Source organism: Wyeomyia smithii, chromosome 1, assembly GCF_029784165.1.
Source record: "Wyeomyia smithii strain HCP4-BCI-WySm-NY-G18 chromosome 1, ASM2978416v1, whole genome shotgun sequence".
NCBI lineage: Eukaryota > Metazoa > Arthropoda > Insecta > Diptera > Culicidae > Wyeomyia > Wyeomyia smithii.
In genome coordinates this window covers 14,934,388-14,957,007 of record NC_073694.1, presented here as the reverse complement: position 1 = coordinate 14,957,007, position 22,620 = coordinate 14,934,388, and the positions used below count along the sequence as shown (strand labels likewise).

General features: G+C 38.8%; 1 protein-coding gene across 1 annotated transcript; it reads left to right on the top strand.

Annotated features, from left to right (window-relative positions):
- Window positions 1-451: 451 nt before the first annotated feature.
- Window positions 452-22,609, top strand: LOC129716590 (transmembrane protease serine 9-like). Its single transcript, XM_055666424.1, has 5 exons — window positions 452-677; window positions 753-1,761; window positions 4,585-4,691; window positions 21,518-22,138; window positions 22,201-22,609. Exons 1-5 carry the CDS (start codon window positions 608-610, stop codon window positions 22,524-22,526), a joined length of 2,133 nt encoding a protein of 710 aa, XP_055522399.1. The 5' UTR covers window positions 452-607; the 3' UTR covers window positions 22,527-22,609.
- The last annotated feature ends 11 nt before the right edge of the window (window positions 22,610-22,620 follow it).

The following is a 22,620-nucleotide window of genomic DNA, read 5'->3' as shown; positions in this document are numbered from 1 at the left end:
AACCAAATTAGGGATGAACGCAAAGCTTAATTCAACCAAAAACAATGTTGAATTGTTATTGGGTTATCTTGCAAAAAGCTTTGATATTTTTTGCGCGACGGTGATTAATTTTGGGGACGAGACGCCAGACATAGAGGACTTGTTCCTCTAATGACAAATGACTGAGATATAAGCGCTTTAAAACTGATCACTTTTATAATAATTGCATCTTTAGATTTTCATTCTTAGTATTTCTTTACGAATATCGTCACTGATAAACACTAATCGGGCAGTTTCTGTTACAGTGCACTCAAACGGTGTGCTTTAGCGTGTCTGGGATGCAACCGAGAATGAATTCACGCTTGCTAAGGGTAACTCACAAAATCGATCGCTTGTAGATGTGTGACAGCCGGCCAGGCATGAATCAAAGCTTCCCCGAGAACCGGTCGTGGGTATCATTCACCAGTAGAGCAACAACGACCCGCAGACAGTCAACGGATGATCTTCGACGAGCGAAGAACTAGTTTCCCCACTGTCAGTGTTGTGACCTTCTAAGGCGTGAAAAGACTTCAACATCGACTGTTTGGACCGATTAGGATGAGCCTAACTCAACACAAACCAAAGTAAAATGCTTACTATCATAAGACTCCAACTGATCTGGTGTGGATTGATAATTGCTGTAAAATTAGATCTCTTCGGTAGATGATATCATCGTATGCGCAATGCAGTCTGTGTGTAACAGGAAACTTGTTTTTTTGTTTCGTTTCTTCCAGAGGGGGAAAATTGTACTCTGTCGAATGGTGTTGATGAGGGAGTTTGTCAGTTTACCAGTGACTGTCCGCAGCTGAAGAGCATCCCACAAAAGGAATGGAGAACCTGTGTGATCTACAATATGACACCGGTCGTGTGCTGTCCTAGAACGGAAGCAAAAATCAGCCCAGCACGTACCCAGACACGGATAGCTTCCAAAAGTGAACTTAAATGTGCTACATTTCCGAACGCGTCGGACGCCGGTGACCGGATCACGGGTACTGGCAGTTTGGAAGCGTCGTCGGATGACTTCCCACATATAGGCGCATTAGGATATACCGTGCGAACCAACCAGCCACAGCCGTTCCGTTGTGGCGCAAGTCTCATATCGTACCAATATCTACTGACAGCTGCCCACTGTGTTACGGGTGAGCCACCTCTCTACGCACGGTTTGGCGTGTTGGACTTGTTCAATTTCAGCACAACCGAACCTCCGGTGGACATAGCAATTGAAAAAGTTATCATTCATCCCAACTATACCTCGAGGCCATTGAGGAATGACGTCGCACTGCTGAAGTTGAATCGAACAGCTACCGAGCCGTTTCTAATCCCCGCCTGTTTATACGTCAATCTGACGGATCCAGCGCCCCATGTTAACCTATCGATAGCCGGCTGGGGCAGTACGGATCCAAACGATATCGAGTTGTCATCGGTGCTACGTAAAGCGAACGTAACCACGCTGGATCGAGCGGCCTGCAATAACACTTTGGCGAAGGATAAATCCAGGCGTAGCACTGGTGAACTGCAGACCACCCAGTTGTGTGCCCTGGGGAGAAATACACGCAATGAAACGACAGGAGATACCTGCGTTGGGGACTCCGGTGGCCCTCTGGCGCTGATGCATCAACGGCACCATTACATTGTGGGTGTGACGTCCAACGGGAAACTGTGCGGCACCAGTTCGCCGGGAATTTACAGCCGGGTTGCGTACTATCTGGATTGGATCGAGTCAATCGTTTGGCGTGACGATTAAGCAATGAAATAGTACAACGATGTAAAGTCCTGAATAAAACCTCAAAAATAAAAACATTAATTCAAAACATGGTATTCCCTCTGATATTCTCGAGTGAAACAACTCCTTCTGTTATCAATCTAGTGCCAGTGAAGCTTATCAGTAACCAACGCTACGTAATTAGTGTGTGTGTGATTTGGTACACCTATGGGTTTTCATGAATGAGTTTTTCCTCTAGTAAGCTTGGTGTCACATTAGCAGCTGTCAAAACGATGGACGTGTCTCAATAGTAGTGTTGTTTGAACGTTTTCCGTTGATTAGAAGGATACAAATTTACTCGTAGAATGAATCCCCCTAATGGTGCGCATGGTTCTTTTCTAGAGTTTTTTTCGTTTCGATACCTTTGCGTAATTAGCGCAGCGTTGAAAAAAGGTTTCAAATTGAGGTTTTAAATTGGTGAAAAAAAGTTGAAACAAGTAAACGTATAATAATCCCAAATTTAACTAGCGTTTCTAAATACCAGAAAAAAGACCAGTTCAAAATCTCTAATTCAACTGAGAGTGGTGGAAAACGAAATCTGAAACAAGTAAACAACAATATTTTCCACCATCCGCTTTCTGTTGCTCCTGAAGGAACCGTCCGCTTTGCAGGTCAATAAACGACTGAGAAGTTCAGATCATACGTACAGACATGAAATTTATCTTCATTTAATTAATTTGCTTTGAGTCCATTGCTATCATTTGAGTAATATAGGTTTCTTTTTTCAACTTTTTTCTATACCTTGTTTTCACCATTTTGGAATATTTCATTGTACAAACATTTTTTTGTAGTTTAAATTTTCACCTGGTTTCTGCGGAAATTGTTTTTAAATTTGAATTATATATACCCTAACCTACTATTTACAGATCCAATTTAAAATAATTGTCGAATTGAGTTCGAATCGGAGGAGGAACATGTATGTATAAGTTTTCCTCACTTTATGAGAAGAGCAAAGTGAATATTCATCGTTTACTTCTTGTCCAGCATGAGAGATGTCTGTGGCATTTTTAGTACTACACTTTGCTTTCAGTTTTGTGCTGTGTCTTTGATGTTCGCAGAGAAACTAACACATTTGCTGTTTACACCACAGCTCAGCGAATGAAGAGTGATGCATCACTCCAGAGAGAATACACAGAAGAACGCCACGGAGTACACTGCTGTGATCAATTCGATTGAATTCGAAGAGCTAACATGCGTGACATGCGAATTTGAAAATCTAGTTATTCAGCCAGAGAAAACCAGAGAAAAGAGGTCAGGTTTTGAGCGCTTATATATGAGTCCTTTTCTTTCGGAATATCGAGGTTTTGGCATCAACCGATCAAAAATTCTAAATCATACCAAGCAACCAATCACCTACCTACCTACAATCAATCTGACTTTGTAACCGATGTTGTTGTTTTACTCGAGATCACTGTTTCCGATGCTTTTTCACTTTCTTTACCATTCCTTATTCTTCTAAACTCCTCCCTTTTCCAAATAAGTGAAGAAACCTTGATGTGAAACGTACCATTTGAACATTTCACCACATCATTTACATTCCAAAACTCTTACGCACGCCATCGAGTTGAATTTTTCATTCCGGCATCGGCAAAGCGGACGGTTTTTTCTGGAGCAGCAGAAAGCGGGTGGTGGCAAATTTTGGTCGCTTATAGAAGCGCATACCATCGAATTGAATTTCTCATTTGTTTATTATTATTTGTTTATTTATTTGCAGAAAGCAGGTGATGACAAATATTAGTCGCTTATAAAGGCGTCTGCCATCGAATTAAATTTCTCATAGTGACGAATGACCGTTTGGAGTTAAAGTCCCTTCAAAAGAATTCAATCAATCAATCAAACAAAGAAATTTCTCATTCGTTTATTGACCGGCAAGTCAGACGGTTTTTTCTGGAACAGCAGAAAGCGGGTGGTGGCAAATATTGGTCGCTTATAAGAGCTACACCAGTTGGGATGCGAGAAACTGTGGCCAGATCACCATGTAGCGAAACTTGGAAAGTTCTGTGTTGGAGATAGTTTCGTATGATTTTTGCTGGATAGTCAGGAACTCCGAAATTACACAGTTTAAACCCCAGGTCATCATGCAAGACGTTATCAAAGGCCTTTTTAACGTCTAGCAGTGCCATGGCTGTGGATTTGAACACCTCTTTGTTTCTATTGATAATCTTTTTCACTCTCAGCAACTGGTGAGTCAGGAAACACCGAATGCGTCACCGGTAGGAATACAAATTTCCGAGGCTTGTCCCTTTGAAAATTTGAAATCAACCACGTGGTGGAGCTTACACACTTCTAACTTAAAGCCAAATTTAGAAGAGAAATCAACACCTTTCATCGCTGAAAAACGCAAAACAAGCTAAGTTTTAGTATTGGTTTTGGCTGCTGTGAATGAACCTCAGCCGCAGTTCATTTCGAGTCCTCTGATTACAGCCCCACCAGCAGAATAAGCCGTATCCGCTCTCAGAGCAAAGACCAGTCGTTGCGAGTCCACGAAAGTGATCGGTTTCTAGCGTCGCGTCGCGATCGTCCTCATCAACTTTAGAAGTTTTCCGGTAGACAGAAAGTTTCCTTGATCAAATATCAACCGAGAATCATCTGTTATCAGATGAAAAGTGTGACTCACCGCAGTTGACGATTTTAGTGATCGTGGCCATATAGAACGTGTCGTAAGCTGACGATGGTTTGTGACGTCAGGGGCAGGAACTTCCAGGAATGAGGCGATAAGCAGGCAGCGACACGCTCACCAGTATCACAACGTACGCTGCGCCGATAAGCCAGTTGCTGTTCAAATAAAACTGTAAACAAAATAGTCATTCATTACGGGGCGCGATGGCTGTACCCGCAACGCTCCTACTGGTGGTCTTCCTCGGGAGGTACACCTTTTCCCAGAGTATCATTCGTTTACCAGACCTCTTCGGTAAGAAATTACTGCTACTTCAGGCGACTTGTTTGACAGCTTTGTTTTTTTTCGAAAACATTCTTTGCTTGTTGCAATTTGGTTTCTACCGAACCGGTTCACAGAACCGGTTTGTGCTTAATTTGATTAGGGTAATTTGGTTGGCACACCTCCTTTAATGAATACCTATGCTGAAAGCTCTTAAAAGCAACATGTGCATTCGCGTTGATTACCTGTTGGAACTACACAAGTGCGTTATCGGTAACCTAGGTCAGTTAACGTGAAGATCATACCTGTTGTTACAACTTCGGAGGTTGTTGGAAATACCACTCAACTCCGATGCGGTTAAAGACTGTTCGCTGCTTAGTTTTTGTTTACCCCAAAACCTACTTCGTGATTCACGTGCGATTATTTTGACCAATCGACAACTTGCAGTCACACCGCCTCCTGAGATGGTATTGGCGTTGACGGTGTTGCTGATATTTGTTTGGTTTCTGCGTGCGAAAAAGAAAGAAGGAAATATTTTTGCTTTTGTCATCACGCACATTTTGACAATTATATACGAGAGTTCACGTAGGTGCGAACAGCCTTCGAAATCTCTTTCAACGCGAATAAACCGAAATGCCGCTTTCAAGTGGCAAACATGGAACACGAGTATTGTTTGGTTTTTTTACATTTGAAACCTTTCTGGTGATTTGCCGCCATCATTGGGGGGGTGATAATGAGACTGTCAATCATTGGGTTGCTCAAATATACAGTGGTGACTGAAATTAACAGTTGTGTGCTGTTTTTAAAAACAAATAACTATACATCGCCAAAGATCATTCGGTTAAAAATGTCACAACCTGCAACGAATGACATTTTTTCTTGACCGGAAGATGTTTCTTCTCATGTTTACTCATAAAACCTGATTTTCTACAAAATGCTTCAACTCCGATAAATGTTTTTGAAAGTTAACTGGACCAACAATTTAGAAAGGTGTAGACCGCGGAGTGCCGTCGAAAAGGCGCCTCGTAAATGTGTTCAAGTGTTACAAAACAGATGTTGGAAGTATTTGGTTATTTGATATATTTCAGTTTATTTTTTAGGTAAATTGCTTTAGCAATCAATTATTATAAACTAATAACTAATTTAATTTCTGGAGCTTCGATTCTACTCGACGTTAGTAAGGCTTGTTCGCGACAAAGTTTGGACACATGAATTTTAAAATAAAACAATCGTACAATTAGTTTAATTCGGGATATATTTTTATTCGTTTATATGTACGTCGATATTCATTAAAACTCTAATATCCATTACCTACTTGGGCTGTATGATGAATTGACGAACTTTTGACCTCTTTGCAACCGATTTAGCTACTTTTGTCCACGATTTTCGAAATTTCTCTTCAGTTATTGCTTTTTGTTTACGCCAACAGAGCTCTCTCTTTACAAGCGCCCAATATCGTTCGATTTTATGTAATTCCGGGCTGTTTGGCGGATTCGTATCTTTTGGTATAACATGTATTCCATTCGCTTCGTACCTTTCTAAAACATCCCTCGAGGAGTGACAGGATGCCAAATCAGGTCAAAATAGTAAGGGACATCATGGCTTCGTAGGAATGGTATCAATCGCTTCTGCAAACATTTCTTACGGTAAAATTTTTTATTTATCGTTCCTGTAGTTATGAAACTTTTGCTTACTCGACCACAGCTAGATATGGCCTCCTAAATTGAATATTTTTTAAAAAACACAGCCTTTTTCTTCGTTCCAAAACGCTCTTCATCAGCATTCCGTTACATGGAAAAATATATGAACGGTGTGACCGAGCAACATTTATGTTTATATTCGCGGTGGGGAAAAAGTTAAAGCATGTATATTCAGAGACACGAGAGTTACCTATGAACGGTGAGACCGAGCAACATTCATGTGTATATTTGCGGTGGGAAACAGTTTAAGGATGGATATTCAGAGACACGAGATTTACTCAGATTTGCTCTTTAATTTTCTGGTTTTCTCAGAAAAACTTAAATTAACTCACTGTCTCACCTCTCAGTTTAAAGGGAAAACGCACATCAGCGCCACCACCGCTGCGGCGGGAATATTCCGCATAACTGAAACTCATTTGAATTGACAGTTTTTTAATAATAGAATAAATTTCGTGGGACATCTGGTTGTCTGTGTTTATGTGTTACAGACTACTGATAGTTGGGTTTGGGGGGTTCACGTCCTTGGGTACGAAAGTGACCCCCTTGCACAGTGGTCCAATAAGGCAAAAAGTAGAACTTAATTCCATAGCGCCTTTCACCTTCATCATAGCTTAAAAGTGTCTGCGGAACAATTGTTTGCATGAATGTCTCGCATAATCGCAAATTGTCAAAAAATATGAAAAGTTTACTATACTAAAAATAAAAAAATAACATTTTTTTGGTGAGAGATAGAAGAATAGCTTATTCTGCAAAATTGTAGAAAACTCAAAAATATGAAACTTTGTTGAACAAATGAAAATCCTATCTTTTTTCGGTACAAAGTTTTGAAGTATATTACACGGAACTTACTTAAAAGCTAGTTTTTTGTACTTCACTTTTGTTAGTTGCATCTTACACGAAAGTGTTGTTCGGAAGAATAGACATTTCCGGTCGGACCTTACTCCCTATTTTTATATTTTTTTCTTCAAAGTACTTACATTCAAAGATTAATAGCGCTAAAATCATTTTTTTCCATGAGTATTTAATTTACTATTATTTTTTGAAAAGTTGAAAATGCATGAATGTTGCATATTTTCTTCACCTTGCATGAATGTTGAGTTTGGAAACTTACGTTCTTGCAGCACTTCAAAATATTATTCACCCCAATCTTTTTGACAACATTGTCATTTTTGACATGTTCTTGGTACTGGAATTGTTGACAAAACCAAGCACCGTTTTATTCACTATGAAAAAACTTCTGCACGCAAATTTAAATAACACATTACCTGACAAAATTCTTTCGGAACTGCACCGAAAAAGTCTCTCCACGATTCGTAAAATAACGAGACTAAAACTTAACTCTCGATTCGGAGGTATCCAGCATCCGTTCAGAAAGACTGATTCGTTGCTGCTGCGACTGTATTTCCTCTTTTCAGAAAATGTTTCAGAAATAGTGGCAAACTATCCTTGAATTCTTTAAGCTTAAAGCCTGTATTACACTCTTTGACCAATGGTCAAATATTTGACCTTCTGACATAATGGTTAAACTTATTTGACATCATGGTTGTTGTTTGCCCATGTTTGCCCCATGTAAAAATTGGACAGTGGCAAATAATTATCTTTGACCAAATTTTTATCTGTCAAAGAGTGACAAATATTTGACGCTTGGTCAAAGAGTGTACTACAGGCAGGGTTGATATTTGTTGACACTCTTGAGTGAAAGTGAAAAAAAGCATCCATAAACGTTATTTTTTTACAATCCTTTCAGAGTTCTCCCTTCCCGCTTTTTGCATGGAAGTGAACTGTCAAAACACCTCATTATATTTCATGCGATGACAGCAAGACAACAAAATCAGTTTATTAGTTAACGAAGATTGTCAAGGCATCGGTCAGTGTCAGTGAAAAAGTGTTTCGGTGAGGTTTATTTTGGTTGAGTGGACTGTTTGTTTTTCTTTTTCGCTTTGAAGTGAGGATACAACCAAATGGATTTGTCGTCAAATTTTATTCCGTAACCGTGAACGATGCGCGCGATCTATTTCATCTGAGTATAACAGCACGTTCGTAGGACGAAAATCTAGTGTATCTGAAAGAGTTCTGCGATCATTGGAAGTGAAAATTGAAAATGATTGGTTGTAATTTTCGAAGAATTTTGCTGGGGAAAATGACTTTTATCAGCAATGACTACAGGCTTAAAACTAGGAAAACCTAGAGACACTAAATATACTCCTCCATCAGTAGAATTTCCCATATAATTTGCCTCGCCAACCAAAGCGTAACTTTGTCGTTTTCCATCAACTATCATTCGATTTATCACCTTCTGAACTGATAATACTAAATCCACCTTCGGCAAACAAATGTGCAAGTAGATTCCTTACCTATGCTTGCTTCAATGCATGTATGCTCTTCAACCGATCGGCGATCATATTCGTAAAACTTTTGCGTAAAACGCACTATAATCTGGATTGTAACCCTTTTCGGACAAACAGTAAATTATGACCGTGACCATCACTCGCTGATTTTTGATGACCAATCCAAGAATCCTATCTAACACTCATCCGTGTCATTTTATCACCCGTACTCATTCGTTGTTCCCGGGCCAGATAATGCAACTGCTACTAAAAAGCTTTTTCGTTGCCCTTTTATGCAGATCTTTCTTTACCAATTCCTCTGAATCATCAAAATCGAGGCGCATGTGTTGTTAAGTTAAACGACCAGACGACCCGCATTTAGCGAGACAGTCCCACTGCTTAACAAAATGTCCTACTTAGAAAAACGTCCCGCGAAATGTCCCACGTTTATCAAAAGTATCTCGCACGTCTCTGAAATGTTCCACGGTTTACAATTATGAACCAACGAATGTTACATTTTTTCACTGGGACATTGTGCCTTTCTGTTAAGTAACATTTTACTCACTAATGTACCTCGTAAGTCTATAATAGCCAAATTGAACAAACGGCGGTATAGAACCATTCAGTGAAAAAACGAACTTCTAAAATTATGTTCACCGTTAAATGCTTCTGCCTCAGTTTTCTCCGGTTGCATAAGCATTCACAGTTCTCCCTTCGAACCTCTGGAACGAGCCTGATCCTGGAATTTAAGCCTTTTCGAGAAATTATGGATGACCGATACAATATTTAATTAGAGTACATGCAGAGGAAGTATATCGGTAATGGACACGAACAAGTATGGAAAGCTCAAAATCATCACTAACATTCGTTTGCCAGTTATCGATATGCTAAGCTATTTTGCCGTAGCCGAGAATGAGTCGAAAGTTTGATATTATAGAGAAAAACTATGTGAACCACTACTCGAAAAGCCAGAGGAAAAAACTTGAAATAAACTATTCGTTAAAACATTTATTTATAACTATATGTAACTAGCAGAACACTATATATAACTATATATAACTAGCAGAACACTATAACTACTAACTCCCGTAGTTAAATTGTTAGGTACTGCTGCTGCTGTTGAAGGTTGCCGTTGCAGCGATTCCGACAGTGGGAATTGCACTCGCCAGAGATGTCCCATTATTTTGTTGGCTGAAATCACAATACACTAAAGTCGCTTTTTACGCGGGGGATACGTGCCGCGTAAAAAAAAAACTGCGTAAATTCCGGAATCCGCGTAAAAAAAAACCGCGTAAATTCCGGAATCCACGTAAAAAAAACCGCGTAAATTCCGGAATCCGCGTAAAAAAACCATCGTTAAATTTGCAATCCAAGTGAAGGGGAACCGAAATCCGGGCAAAAAAATACCGCGTAAATTCCGGAATCCGCGTAAATTCCGGAATCCGCGTAAAAAAAAACCGCGTAAATTCCGGAATCCGCGTAAAAAAAGCCGCGTAAAAAACCCGCGTAAAAAACCGCGTAAAAAGTGACCTTAGTGTATCTACATTTTACTAACTTGAGAGTTTTAGATAATCGTAAAATACTTACACACTTAAAACTGGATCTCAAGCTCGGCTAAAAAAACATCCGAGTTCACTCGGCAACTTGGGATTCAACCGATATTTCAGCATAAAAACGCCGGTTGCCGAAAGTCGTCAAATCGTTTTACCGGGACTTCGCCAAATAAACAAAGCTTGACGAATCTCGTCTCTATTTTTTGCCGAATTTATCGTTAAACACAGAATATGCCGAGGTCAGCAAAAACATCACTGGGATCTCGGCACGAATTTTGATTGTTGCCGTATTTCGGCAATGCAGCTGTCATTCTCATGAACGAGTTGCCGCCATTTTTCTTAGTGCAAATTTGTGCGTGTTACGGGCGAGCAAACTGGAAGCAGATAAAGGTATGGTTGAATTTTGTGCGAACTACAGGTGTTTACAATCTGTTGGCCGAAAAAATGTAGTACAGATTCGTACAGTTCGAAGGCGGCTGGAGGTCGAAAAAGTGTGGTTTAAAATAGTATAAATGCAATATTATTATATTTGTTTTAAGGATAAACGTTAGACGTAGTATTAGACTAAATGTTTTGCCTAATGCCCTACATGCGACCAAGGTAAAGACAAACATTCAAAACTCAATATGAATAAATTTTATTACCTATTGAAACTCATCGAGCCTATAATTGATCTTTCGAAAGAAAACTACCGAATTCTAAGCGAAATTATTCTCTGCGATTGGATTCCACTGAAAAAAAAGCTCTTTACTGTGCCGAGCATTCAGCTTATATAACCGAAAAGTCGTTAGACTAGTTTGCCGCCTCTCGGCTGGATTTGCCGAGAGCACAGTCAAATGCGCGCCGCGATTCTCGGCATAAAATGACATTTGTCAAATATTGGTCTCCCGAGATTTTCGGCAAAATAGATTCCGCCGAGATGATTGCCGAGCACTCGGCTGTCCGTATCTCGGCACAAACAATGCCGAGATTCGGCGAAATTTTCTAAGTGTGTACAATGTTTTCGAATTTCTTTATTCTTGCGGCTGCATTTTCTGCCGCGGGTGGGATTGAGGTTTATCACACAGCTTTTTCAAGGTATTTGTTTGTTTTACCTAGTTGAGATTATTTACATCGAAAACAGCTGCCAGAAAATCGATGTAAACATTATTCAATGAGATATACATGAAGGTGCGGAAAAAAAGTTAGTCAGCATAAAACAGTAAATCCTAAACAACGTCATGGTTGAAAAACAACGTGAATCGAACAACACGGTTCGTGTTTCGAGTGTGAGATCTCGCCTAATTAAGTTTAGTTTATTATTGTCTTCATAAACACTATAATGGTATACTTGTAGCATAAGCATTCTTCTCCCGCTATCTCCCCACCTTCATTTGCCTCATTGAATGAAATTCACCACTAATCTCAGAGGAAAAAGGGTGAAACGCAAAAAAAGTGTGTTCGGCAGGATGGGGTAAAATGTGCATTTTTCGTTTTTTTATTTTTTTCAATAGTTACAACCCTCATAGAAAAAAATTTAAATGAGGATCGGTTTTACAAATTAAAAGACATCGTGTGAGCGAATAAAATTTTTTGACGGGAAACTTCTATTGTAAGGACCCACAAAACATGCGTAATGACGAGCATCATAGTTTGTTTATAACGTGCTGTGATATTTTCGAATTTTTACGTGTGGAATTGTGTGTGCACATAGAATATTTAGTGTCTAAAGTGTACTATAGAAAGATCTTCATCAGGATAAGTAGAAGTGCAGTAATATCTGCTGCTTATTTTGAATAAATTTTGCAATTTTATTTGCTTTCCGCCACGGCTGGCTGCCGTCGGCATTGTTTTTTCCTTTTTCAATTGTCTCTGCCGGTAGTGTTGTGTCGCCGTACAGCATCCACTGTGTAGGTAATATGGAATGTGCAAAGTGTAGTCAAACGGTGGTGATCAACGATGTCGTTTACTGTTGTAACTGCAAACAGAGATTTCACTCTCGCTGTGTAGGCATCGGTAATGCGACTATTAAGTTGATCAATGCGAATGACAATCTTCTGTTCAAGTGTGATAATTTTCTATTGGTTCAGTGTTGTGATGAGCAGAATGTATCGGTTTTGGATGTCAAAGTAATAAGAGACGAGATTAACAAAATTTCTGCCTCTTTTACAGATTTGCAAAACAACATTGCAGCTCAGATAGACAACGCGTTCAAGATCGGGATGGAAGAAATGAGATTAAATGTAAATGGTACTCTAAAGGAAAGAGTTGCCGATTTTGAAAAATTAATGCATGAAAAAATGAATAATATGACTCTGTCATTTTTTGAAAATAAACGTGATAGGGATTTAGTTGCGATGAATAGTGTGATATCTGAACCGGCTGATCTCAGCCGTAATTCAGCTAAAAAGGTTAAAAAACGAGCTAAAAAGGTTAAAAAACGAAAGATGAAAAACAAAGTTTTAGCGATGAACCGATGACTTATGCAAACGTTTTGAGCGGTAGTAAGAAACGTAAGGCTTGTCCGGTCATCGTGATTAAACCAAAAGAGTCCACCCAAAGTAGCGAAGCTACGCGGGAGTTTTTAAAATCAAAATTAAATCCTAAAACACACAAGATTAGTAACTTTAAAACCGGGAAAGACGGCTCTGTTATTGTTGAGTGTGCAACAAAAGAAAATGTGGAGGTGTTGAAAAATGGCATTGAAGGTAATCTGGGTGAAAGCTATACAGCTGTTGTTCCCACACCTCCGGTGCCAAGATTAAAAGTGTTGGGCATGAGCGATCAATATTCCTCAGATGTCTTCATTGACTTTTTGAAAAGTCAAAATGAAGACATTGCAATTGGAGATGTCAAAGTCTTGCGTACGTTTGAAAATCCACGTTTCACGTATAACAAGTACACCGTTGTGATAGAAGTCGATAAAAAGACTTATGACTGTTTATTATCCGCGAAAAAAGTAAATGTTGGGTGGGATCGGTGCCCTATAGTTCCAGCGATAAATGTCCTTAGATGCTTCAAATGTGGAGAATTCGGCCACAAGAGTACAGATTGCAAAAACCATGAAACGTGCTTTTTGTGTAGTGAGCATCATAGAACTTCGGAATGCACATCCACTGTATTGAAATGCGTTAATTGTTCTAAATACAATAAAGATCGTAAAATGAATCTGGACGTTAACCATGTGGCATCTAGTTCAGAGTGCTTAGTTTATAAAAAATTGTATGATAAAAAAAAAGGCAGCCTGCATTTCAAAAAATAGCAATCAGGTTCCAGGAATGTGTGTAGCTTAGATATTATATATTTGAATATTGCTGGTCTCTCTACAAAATACGTAGCTTTACGTCATATTGTAGAGTTGAATCGTCCATTTTTAGTTTTTTTGTCAGAAACACACATAGTAGATATCGATGCATTTGATCAATATTCTATTCCGGGATACAATATTGCTGCCTGTTTATCACATTCTAGACATACTGGAGGGGTTGCTATTTATGTCAAAGAATCAGTACAATTCAATGTTTGTTTCAATGAAGCAACTGAAGGAAATTGGTTTTTGGGCATAACAGTGGACCGAGGCATGAAGGTTGGTAACTATGGCGTAGTTTATCATTCCCCTAGTTCTAGTGATCAGCGATTTTTGCAAATACTAGAAAACTGGTTTGAGTTATTTGTGGATAGCCGCAAATTTAACGTGATTGCTGGTGACTTTAACATAAACTGGCGTGATAGCTTTAATTCGAGCCATTTGAAGAGATTAATAGAGTTTTGCAATTTAAAACAAGTTGTTACTGAATATACGCGTATTTCTAGACACAGTAGGGGTCTTCACATCGAGCTCGTATACGAATACCAAGCCGTAAACTGCGTATCTTCCATTACTCGTCAATGGAGGTGAGTATTTTTACGGCTGGGTATTTGTTTACGAGCTCGACATGAATCCCCCTAGTAAAACTTTAATTGATCATGTTTATACAAACTTTGATTCTGTTCGCGCTGCAGTAAATTCTGAATTGAAAACAACCGATCATGAGACTCTTGTTATTACTGTAAAGTAATATAAAGTAGTATAAACAGTGTATGATAATTTAGTTAAACTAAAGTGTTGGAAAAATTACTCGAAACGAAAGGTTTCGGATCTTGTCGCGAGAAACGTGGATTTCCCATTATCGGGGTGCCTTGATCATAAAACCGATGTTCTCAATAACGTCTTAAAAACGTGTACTAATCAGTTAGTGGAACAAAAGTTTGTTGTTGTGAAGAACTCCAACAAGTGGTACACTTTGGATCTTTTACGTCTTAAACGTAAGAGAGATGGATGGTATAAAAAGTTTTGTAGAACAAATAGTAATGATCACTGGCGTAACTATACGATGGCGCGAAATATATATTCTCAAACTCTGATCAAAACACGGAGCGAATATATACAGAGGAAAATTGAACATCATAAAAATAACAGCAAAGAGTTATGGAAAATATTAAAGTCATTGTTGAAACCTGGCGTTTGCAAATCGCGGTCCATAACCTTTAATGGCACAGAAGAACGATCAGAACAAGCAATCGCTTCTAAGTTCAATACTTATTTTATCGATAGTGTTTCAGATATCAATCGATCTATTGAATTGGTGGATGAACCTGATGAAATGAAACAGCCAATTAATGTTAACTGTACTTTGACCGGTTTTCACCCTATTTCATACATAGAACTGAAAAACATTTGTTTTTCAATGCAAAAAACGGCTGGAATCGATAACGTTAATGCAAAAGTAATTCAAGATTGCTTTCATGTCATCGGACACGACCTCCTTGGCCTAATCAATGAATCGTTACAAACTGGGCACGTGCCACGAGTTTGGAAGGAATCTTTGGTGGTTCCTATTCAAAAGGTTGCTGGTACGAGTAAAGCCGAAAAGTTTCGTCCCATCAACATGTTGCACACATTAGAAAAAATTTTAGAACTTGGTATCAAAGGCCAACTTTTAAATTATCTCAATATGAACAGTTTGTTAATACCAGAACAATCAGGCTATCGAGAAGGTCATTCTTGTGAAACTGCGTTGAATTTGGTGTTAGCAAAATGGAATGAAAATATTGAGCGTAAAGAAACTATTGTTGCAGTGTTCTTGGATTTAAAACGCGCTTTCGAAACAATTTCTAGGCCCTTATTGTTACGAACAATAAAGCGCTTTGGTATTACAGGTACTGCATACAAGTGGTTTGAGAGCTACTTGTGTGACAGAACTCAACGGACTATTTTCAATGAATTTACATCTTTTCCCATGGGAAACATTCTTGGAGTACCTCAAGGAAGTGTATTAGGGCCCATTTTATTCATAATGTACATTAATGACATGAGACAAGTTTTACGTTTCTGTGATATTAACCTTTTTGCTGATGATACTGTACTGTTCATTGCAGCTAAAGATCTCGATTTTGCTATTATTCGCTTGAATGAGGACTTGTGTTCGCTGAGTAGATGGTTGAAATTCAAACAACTAAAACTGAATATAAGTAAAACTAAATTTATGGTTATTTCGCGCAACCGTGTTACTGAAAATGTCTCTGTGGAAATTGACAGCGAGACACTTGAACGCGTACGTGAGATGAAATATCTTGGCGTGACTATTGATGACAAACTTAAGTTCAATATTCATATTGACAATGTCATCAAGAAAATTGCCAAAAATATGGAATTCTCTGTCGTTTGAATAAAGAGTTGAGTACTTTTAGCAAGATTCATCTCTATAAATCAATCATCTCTCCCCACTTGGACTTTTGCTCATCCATTTTATTTTTGGCAAATGAAACTCAAATATCGAGGTTACAGCGTTTGCAGAATAAAGTTATGCGGTTAATTTTGAGATGTAGTAGATTCACTTCCTCGGCCTTGATGTTGGATGCCTTGCAATGGTTATCTGTGAAGCAGCGAATTGTGTTCATGACGATGGTGTTCATTTTTAAAATAGTTAACGGATTGCTGCCTCGATATTTGTGTGATCGAATTGTGAGAGGAAGTGATATTCATAGATACAATACTAGAAACGCGACAGAAATTCGAACACCAAATTTTATTTTTGGAGCTTCGCAGAATTCATTATTTTTTAAAGGAATTAAAGTGTTCAATTCGATGCCTACACAGGTCAAACGTGCAGCAACGCTACTTGAGTTCAAGAGACAATGTATTTCACACGTTAAAGCTGTTTTTTAGGCAGCTAAACAGAAATGTTTTACAATTCACGCACTAAATTGACGAAGTTTTCATAACGGATGATTTTATGTGGACTTTTGCTGTAATAGCTTTTTAGTATTTATTTAAGCATTGTAAAAACTATTATGTTCGTCCCGATGATAATGATGGATTTTGTATTTAATGTAGTAGTAAAAAAAAAATAAATGAGAAGTCTACAAAGGTTTGAGAATCGCGCGCGTTACACAGATATAATTGACTACCTTTCTTAAATTAATATATGACATTTTGAAAAATAAAGGTTTTTTTTATTTACATACATACAGATGTATTATGCTGATGTATGTTATGAAAATTGAGTTTTTGTGACACAATAAACTTTTAAGTAGTTCTGGACATACGACGGATTACTCGGGAAAATTATGACACTTTTGATTGTCTTTGGACGTTGAAATTCCTAGCTGTTCTAGGACTTTTTCGGGTTGGAAATTTTCTAGACTTCCCTAGGTGGGGACATCCTCATGAGTCTCATGTTAAGTTCACGGTTCACCTGTGATTCGCTTGCTGAGTTCGGCGGGAATGGCCTTGTTGGGACTGTAGCAATTTAGCTGTGGGCTAGATTGGGTGTTGGCTTAATTCAGATGTGAATAATGTTCAATTGATTGAAAGAAGTAAAATAATTAGAACTTGGTAATCTTGGTCGTAGAACGGCTTAGAAATTTGTGTTTAAATTTTTTTTTATTCAGTAATACTGCCGTTTAAGCATTGGAATATTATGGAGGATTTTATATCTGTATTGACAAAACCAGTCCGTTTTTTTTTGCTTTCTGGTTTAATTGAAGTAATAACTAATTATCTAATAGATAAATCGTCTACCTCAAATCTTTGTAGGGGTAAGAGGCGGGACCATCATCATCATCATCATCAAAACACACATTTTTGGCAAAGACCATAAATCTCCAGGGCTTTTCCTTACAAAGTTATATTATATTTTAGCATATTTTTTCGATAATTTCAAAATCGTATAAAATATGCTGAAATGTGCTACAACTTTGTAAGGATAAGTTCTGGAGATGTGTGGCCTTCAACAAAAACGTGTGTTTTGAATGTCCAAATACTTCTCTAGAATTACGTTTTTTTGTAAAATGGAACTAATAAAAGTTTTATAGTTAACTTTTATAGAATATACTCTATAACTCTGTACCCAATGAAGATAGGATTTTCATTTGTTCAGCAAGTTTCATATTTTTTGCGTTCTAAAACTTTGCCGAATAAATCATTCTCCTATCTCTTAACACAAAAAAGTTAGTATTATTGATATATGAAAACCTACGGTAACATATGTTCGCCGTACTCTTATATGGGTGAATTGGGACAAATGGAACCTGAAGGAGTTTATAGTACTTCAGCTTAACTTTGAGGAAAAGTATTGACAACATGATTCCACTTGCCCCTTTTCAACCTATACGTTGTTGAAATTATCGAAAAAATTAGCTAAAATAAGATATAACTTTATAAGGAAAAGTCCTGGAGATATACGGTCTTTGGCAAAAATGTGTGTTATATGTGCCCTAACAATTCCTCCGAACAACACGTTCATGTAAAATGCAACTAACAAAAGTTAAGTACAAAAAAAATCACAGGAAGGTTGTGTGCAAAGCCACGACCGCAAGGATGAAGTAGAATACTTTTACAAGAAAACCCAGCTGCTTGCGTGTCAGTCATTTTTTAATTTGTTGTTCAATTCAATATCGGATAAGATACCGATCACATCTTGGCTTTATCACTGACAGTGCGAATAGAGTATTTCTTGTGATAAAACAAACAGTGAAAAGCTGATTTAACACTCAAACTCGACGGCTCATGTGTTGTAAAGATGAGTCAACTTTTTATTGAATGCATTTACTAGTGCCCGCTATCGCACAGAGACTGCATTTCACTAAAGTGCCTTACTGCATCAGCTGCTATCGATGCTAAACCCGCTGTAACTGCTACGCTATCCGTAGCCATGCTAATATATAACCTATCGATAGTTACCGATAGTAGTAGAAAATCATCGATAACTATCGATAGCCATTTCAGTCGATATTTCCCATCCTTACTCTTATACAGACAAATAGCAAATTTAAAATGGCAAAGTCTATGATTCTGTCGACCGTGCTTGGGAAGCAATCATATTAACGACTAATCAGATCAGTCAAATTTCGCGCTTCAACAAAGATTGACCATTCTCAATAATATAGTTGCTTGTCATGATTTGGACTTGATAATTTTTGAATTTTGATTATGCGAAAAATTAATTTCTATGCTGATAATGAAAACTTTTCGGATGTTGTGCTCATGACTGAAGGAAAAGATAATTCAGTACGTTCTGAGACACGGAGATGAAACCAAATACATATATATCTGTTCCAAATTTCTTGAAAGTGTAAATTGATTTAAGAGAAAATATTAACTCTTCAATTAGGTTTTTATTTCATCCTGAAAAGGACAATTCGTTTTTTGATTCAATGTTTGATAAGATGCCGATCACATCTGTGCGTTATCACTGGCAGTGCGAATAAAGTATTCCTTGGAGGAAATAAACACTGAAAAGCTTTCCAGAACATTCTTTTCATTGGGTGCATTTGCTAGTGTGCCTGCTATCGCTCAGAGACAGCATTTTACTAAAATGCCACACTGCATCAGCTGACCCTGCTTATATAGATGCTGAGACCAACGTTAACCGCTGCGCTATCCCCGTTGCCACAGTAGTGGACGCTTCCGTTGCCATTGGTATCCGCTGCCCTGCATCACGTGGTCCTGCTATCGATGCTGAGACGCGCTTTGATATCCGTTGCCATACCACAGCTGTGGTCGTTATCCGCTGCACTGCTACTGCTGTTGTATCCACTGCTGCTGCTAAGGGAGGACTGCTGCTGTTGTCGCTGTCTAGAACTTTTATGAGCGGCTTCGGCTGAAACAGGCTCTTATATAGGTCAAATAGCATATTTTAAATTGCAAGGTATATGATTCTGTCGACCGTGCTTGGGAAGTAATCATACAACGACCAATCAGAGGTCGAATTTTTCATTCGACAAGGCTTGACTATTTTCAATAGTACAATAGTTTGAATAATAAATTTACAATTATCTTCATTTGGGAAGAATCTTAGAAGATTTTCCAATCTATTGCTGCAAGAACGAAGGAAAACCATCGAATACTAACCGATTTATGAGCATTTGAAATTGGACATATTTTTCACTTTTTTCGGTTTTAGATTTTCATTTACATCTCTATGTAGCCGAACTTCCTGAGAGAAGTATTCTACTTCAAAAACTAAGTTTTAAGTAAGTTCCATGTAATACACTTTATAACTTTGTACAGAAAATAGATAGGGTTTTCATTTGTTCAACACAGTTTCATATTTTTGAATTTTATACAACTTTTCTGAATAAACTATTCTTCTATCTCTTAAAACAAAAAGTTATTTTTTTTCTTTTTAGTATCGTAACTTTTTTATACTTTTCGACAATTTGCGATTATGAGGGCCATTCATACAAATATTTCTTCCGAAGGCACTTTTAAGCTAGGATGAAGGTGAAAGGCGCTATGGAATTAAGTTCCACTTTTTGCCTTATTGGACCACTGTGCGTTGGTTTCGTACCACTCCAGGATAGCGTTCGAATAGTGGTAGGAAGCTGAAGTTGGCCAGAAAATCGTAGGGCCTCGTGTTGCTTCAACAGATCAACACAGAAAGCATACGTTTCTGTAGACACCCCTCAAGGTAGGTCTTTCCGTTTACAGTCCCGGTTGTCACGAACGGCGCACTCCGTTTGTCACATGAGCAGACCACTTGAAAGTTAACGAATGTCTTGATGAACTTTGAAAGCTCTTGCTTCTGCATTTTCTCCGGAATATCAGACTTGTGCTGGGCGGTGAAGAACAGTGGTCCCGGATCCCCGGATGCTGCCGCGTCTCATAATCAATAAGGCAAGGATTCAATAAGGCTTCGTCAGCATCTGGGTGGACAGTTTCTGGATCCGTGGCTTTCCAACCGCATTTTGCTGTATGTCACGATTTTAAGCCTCCTGCACTTTGTACATATGCAGTCCCTTCGCGAAAGACTCGGACAGATTCAACTTTTTGGCCACTAATAGAACATCCATTCTGACCGCATTTCTCCTTTCGTTCGATGACTAGACTTTCGTAGTAACCTCAAGTAACAAAACTGGTTATATCGAAGTTTTATAGCGTTGTATTAGGCATAATAAAACTTTTATAAAACCAATATTGTTACTGGGGAACGTTTTGTCACACGACTCACTGTTGACTGCACGAATGCGAATTGTTTTTCGATGTCCCGATAAGATAGTTAGGAATTTTCCAGATGACGCCATGCGATAAAACTATTTCTACCCAAATTTTCAGAAAAAAATACCCAATGGGCAATTTGCTAAAGCTTTTTTCCGTGCTGGAGTTTGATGTGGAACAGCCTTTACTTTGTCAATTTTGTAGTTATGTTTGCATTTCTACCCCGCGAGCTAGATGGTTTTTGCTCCAATTAAAAAAAGAACAATAAAAAAAAAGAAAATTTACGTACAAAAATTTTTATTTTTCGATATAATCTCCATCTGGAGTAATGTTCTTATGTCAGCAGTTCTTTTAAAATCCGATATAGTACTGCGCGCCAAAGCCTTTAAAATAGTCGTTTGTTTCTACTTCTTCATTCGAGTTGAATGCTTGCCAGATCGTAGCACGATTCTTTCAATTTCTCGGTCATATCGCGAGCAGAATGTGCGGGACCGTTGTCTTGGTGAAAGAGCACTTTTTTATTCTCTCAATTATTTCTTGATTGTTTTACCATGTTTTAGATAGTCGATGAATATTTTGTCTTGCAAATCCAAACAAAAACAAATAATCAACACTTCAACATTCTGTGACTGCTTTATTTGGCCTTCCTGAGCGTGGGGCATCGTAAAGTGTTGGGAAACCAAGTAGAAGTAGATGTTTAAGCAACGAACCCGCTCACACTGTCCTTCAGCTTATGAGAATTGTTGTTTATTATTATTGTTATGCAAAATAAATCAAACTGACAAAGAATTTCACAAATCGCTTACTATACCCTTCGCAGAAAAAGACCCGTGTCCGCTGAAAAACGGCAACACCGGTGTTTGCCGCAGAACATCCGATTGTATGGCGAGCTACCGAGCGGGGGAGTCACACTGCGAGTTTTTAGAAGACAAAGTTCCGGTAATCTGCTGTGCGCCGGTTCCGAACGCAACGTTCGATTCATCCGCACGTGTCGTCAATGAGGCGTGCGCCTCGGTACGAAAGACGGGAGTCCGAATTGCGGACCACGCGGTCGGTGTGGTCACCGAGGCTAAAGTTGGCGAGTTCCCGTTCATGGCTTTGGTTGTGTATGCCGACGTACGGACACGGTGTGGAGCTTCGCTGATTTCCAATCGGTTTCTACTGACGGCAGCGCACTGTTTCCGGTCTGGGAAACCCCTGTCCATTCGCCTAGGGACAAACCAAGCGGACGACTCTCTGGCCGATACTTATAACATTGCAAAAATTTATCGGCACAAGGATTACAGTCACCTGAGCAAACAAAACGACATCGCGCTGATTGAACTGCGAGACCCAGTCACGATGAACGACCAAGTTCAACCGATTTGTCTGTACACATCGTTGATCGATCTTCCGGAGTCGGCGAATTTAACCCTGATGGGATGGGGTAAAGATAATGCAGGTGAAATATGAATCAACTGTCAGGAAATCAGCTCTCAGCTAACATGATTTTTTTAATTGCAGAAAATCTACCAAACTCGTTGCTGAAAGGAACAGTCAATCCGGTATTACGAAGCACTTGCCAAGCCCGGTTCACAGCCGGCGGTTATCCGCTCAATCTCACCGATAAACAAATTTGTGCCCTGGGTGAGCTTAACTCGGATCGTGTTGCGACCGATACCTGCGAAGGAGACTCCGGTGGTCCGTTGGTACTTGCGCAGGACAATAAGTTCTATCTGGTTGGGCTGGTTTCCACCGGGCCCGGTTGTGGAGACGAAAATTACGCCGGAATTTACACTCGTGTTTCCAGCTATCTTGACTGGATTATTGAGCGGGCATGGAAGCGGTAGTTTGTGGAAACAAAAACGGAGGAATGCATTCCTCCAGAAAGAGATTATAGTAAAATAGAATAATAAAAGTATGTTAAAAAATATTATAGTTGCT

Bases quoted from the DNA above. Each gene is read 5' to 3' on its own strand.
- LOC129716590 (XM_055666424.1), top strand. From the start codon at position 608: ATGCTTACTATCATAAGACTCCAACTGATCTGGTGTGGATTGATAATT. The intron at 678-752 runs GTAGATGATATC...CGTTTCTTCCAG, and splicing joins TGTAAAATTAGATCTCTTCG to AGGGGGAAAATTGTACTCTG. The intron at 22,139-22,200 runs GTGAAATATGAA...TTTTAATTGCAG, and splicing joins ATGGGGTAAAGATAATGCAG to AAAATCTACCAAACTCGTTG.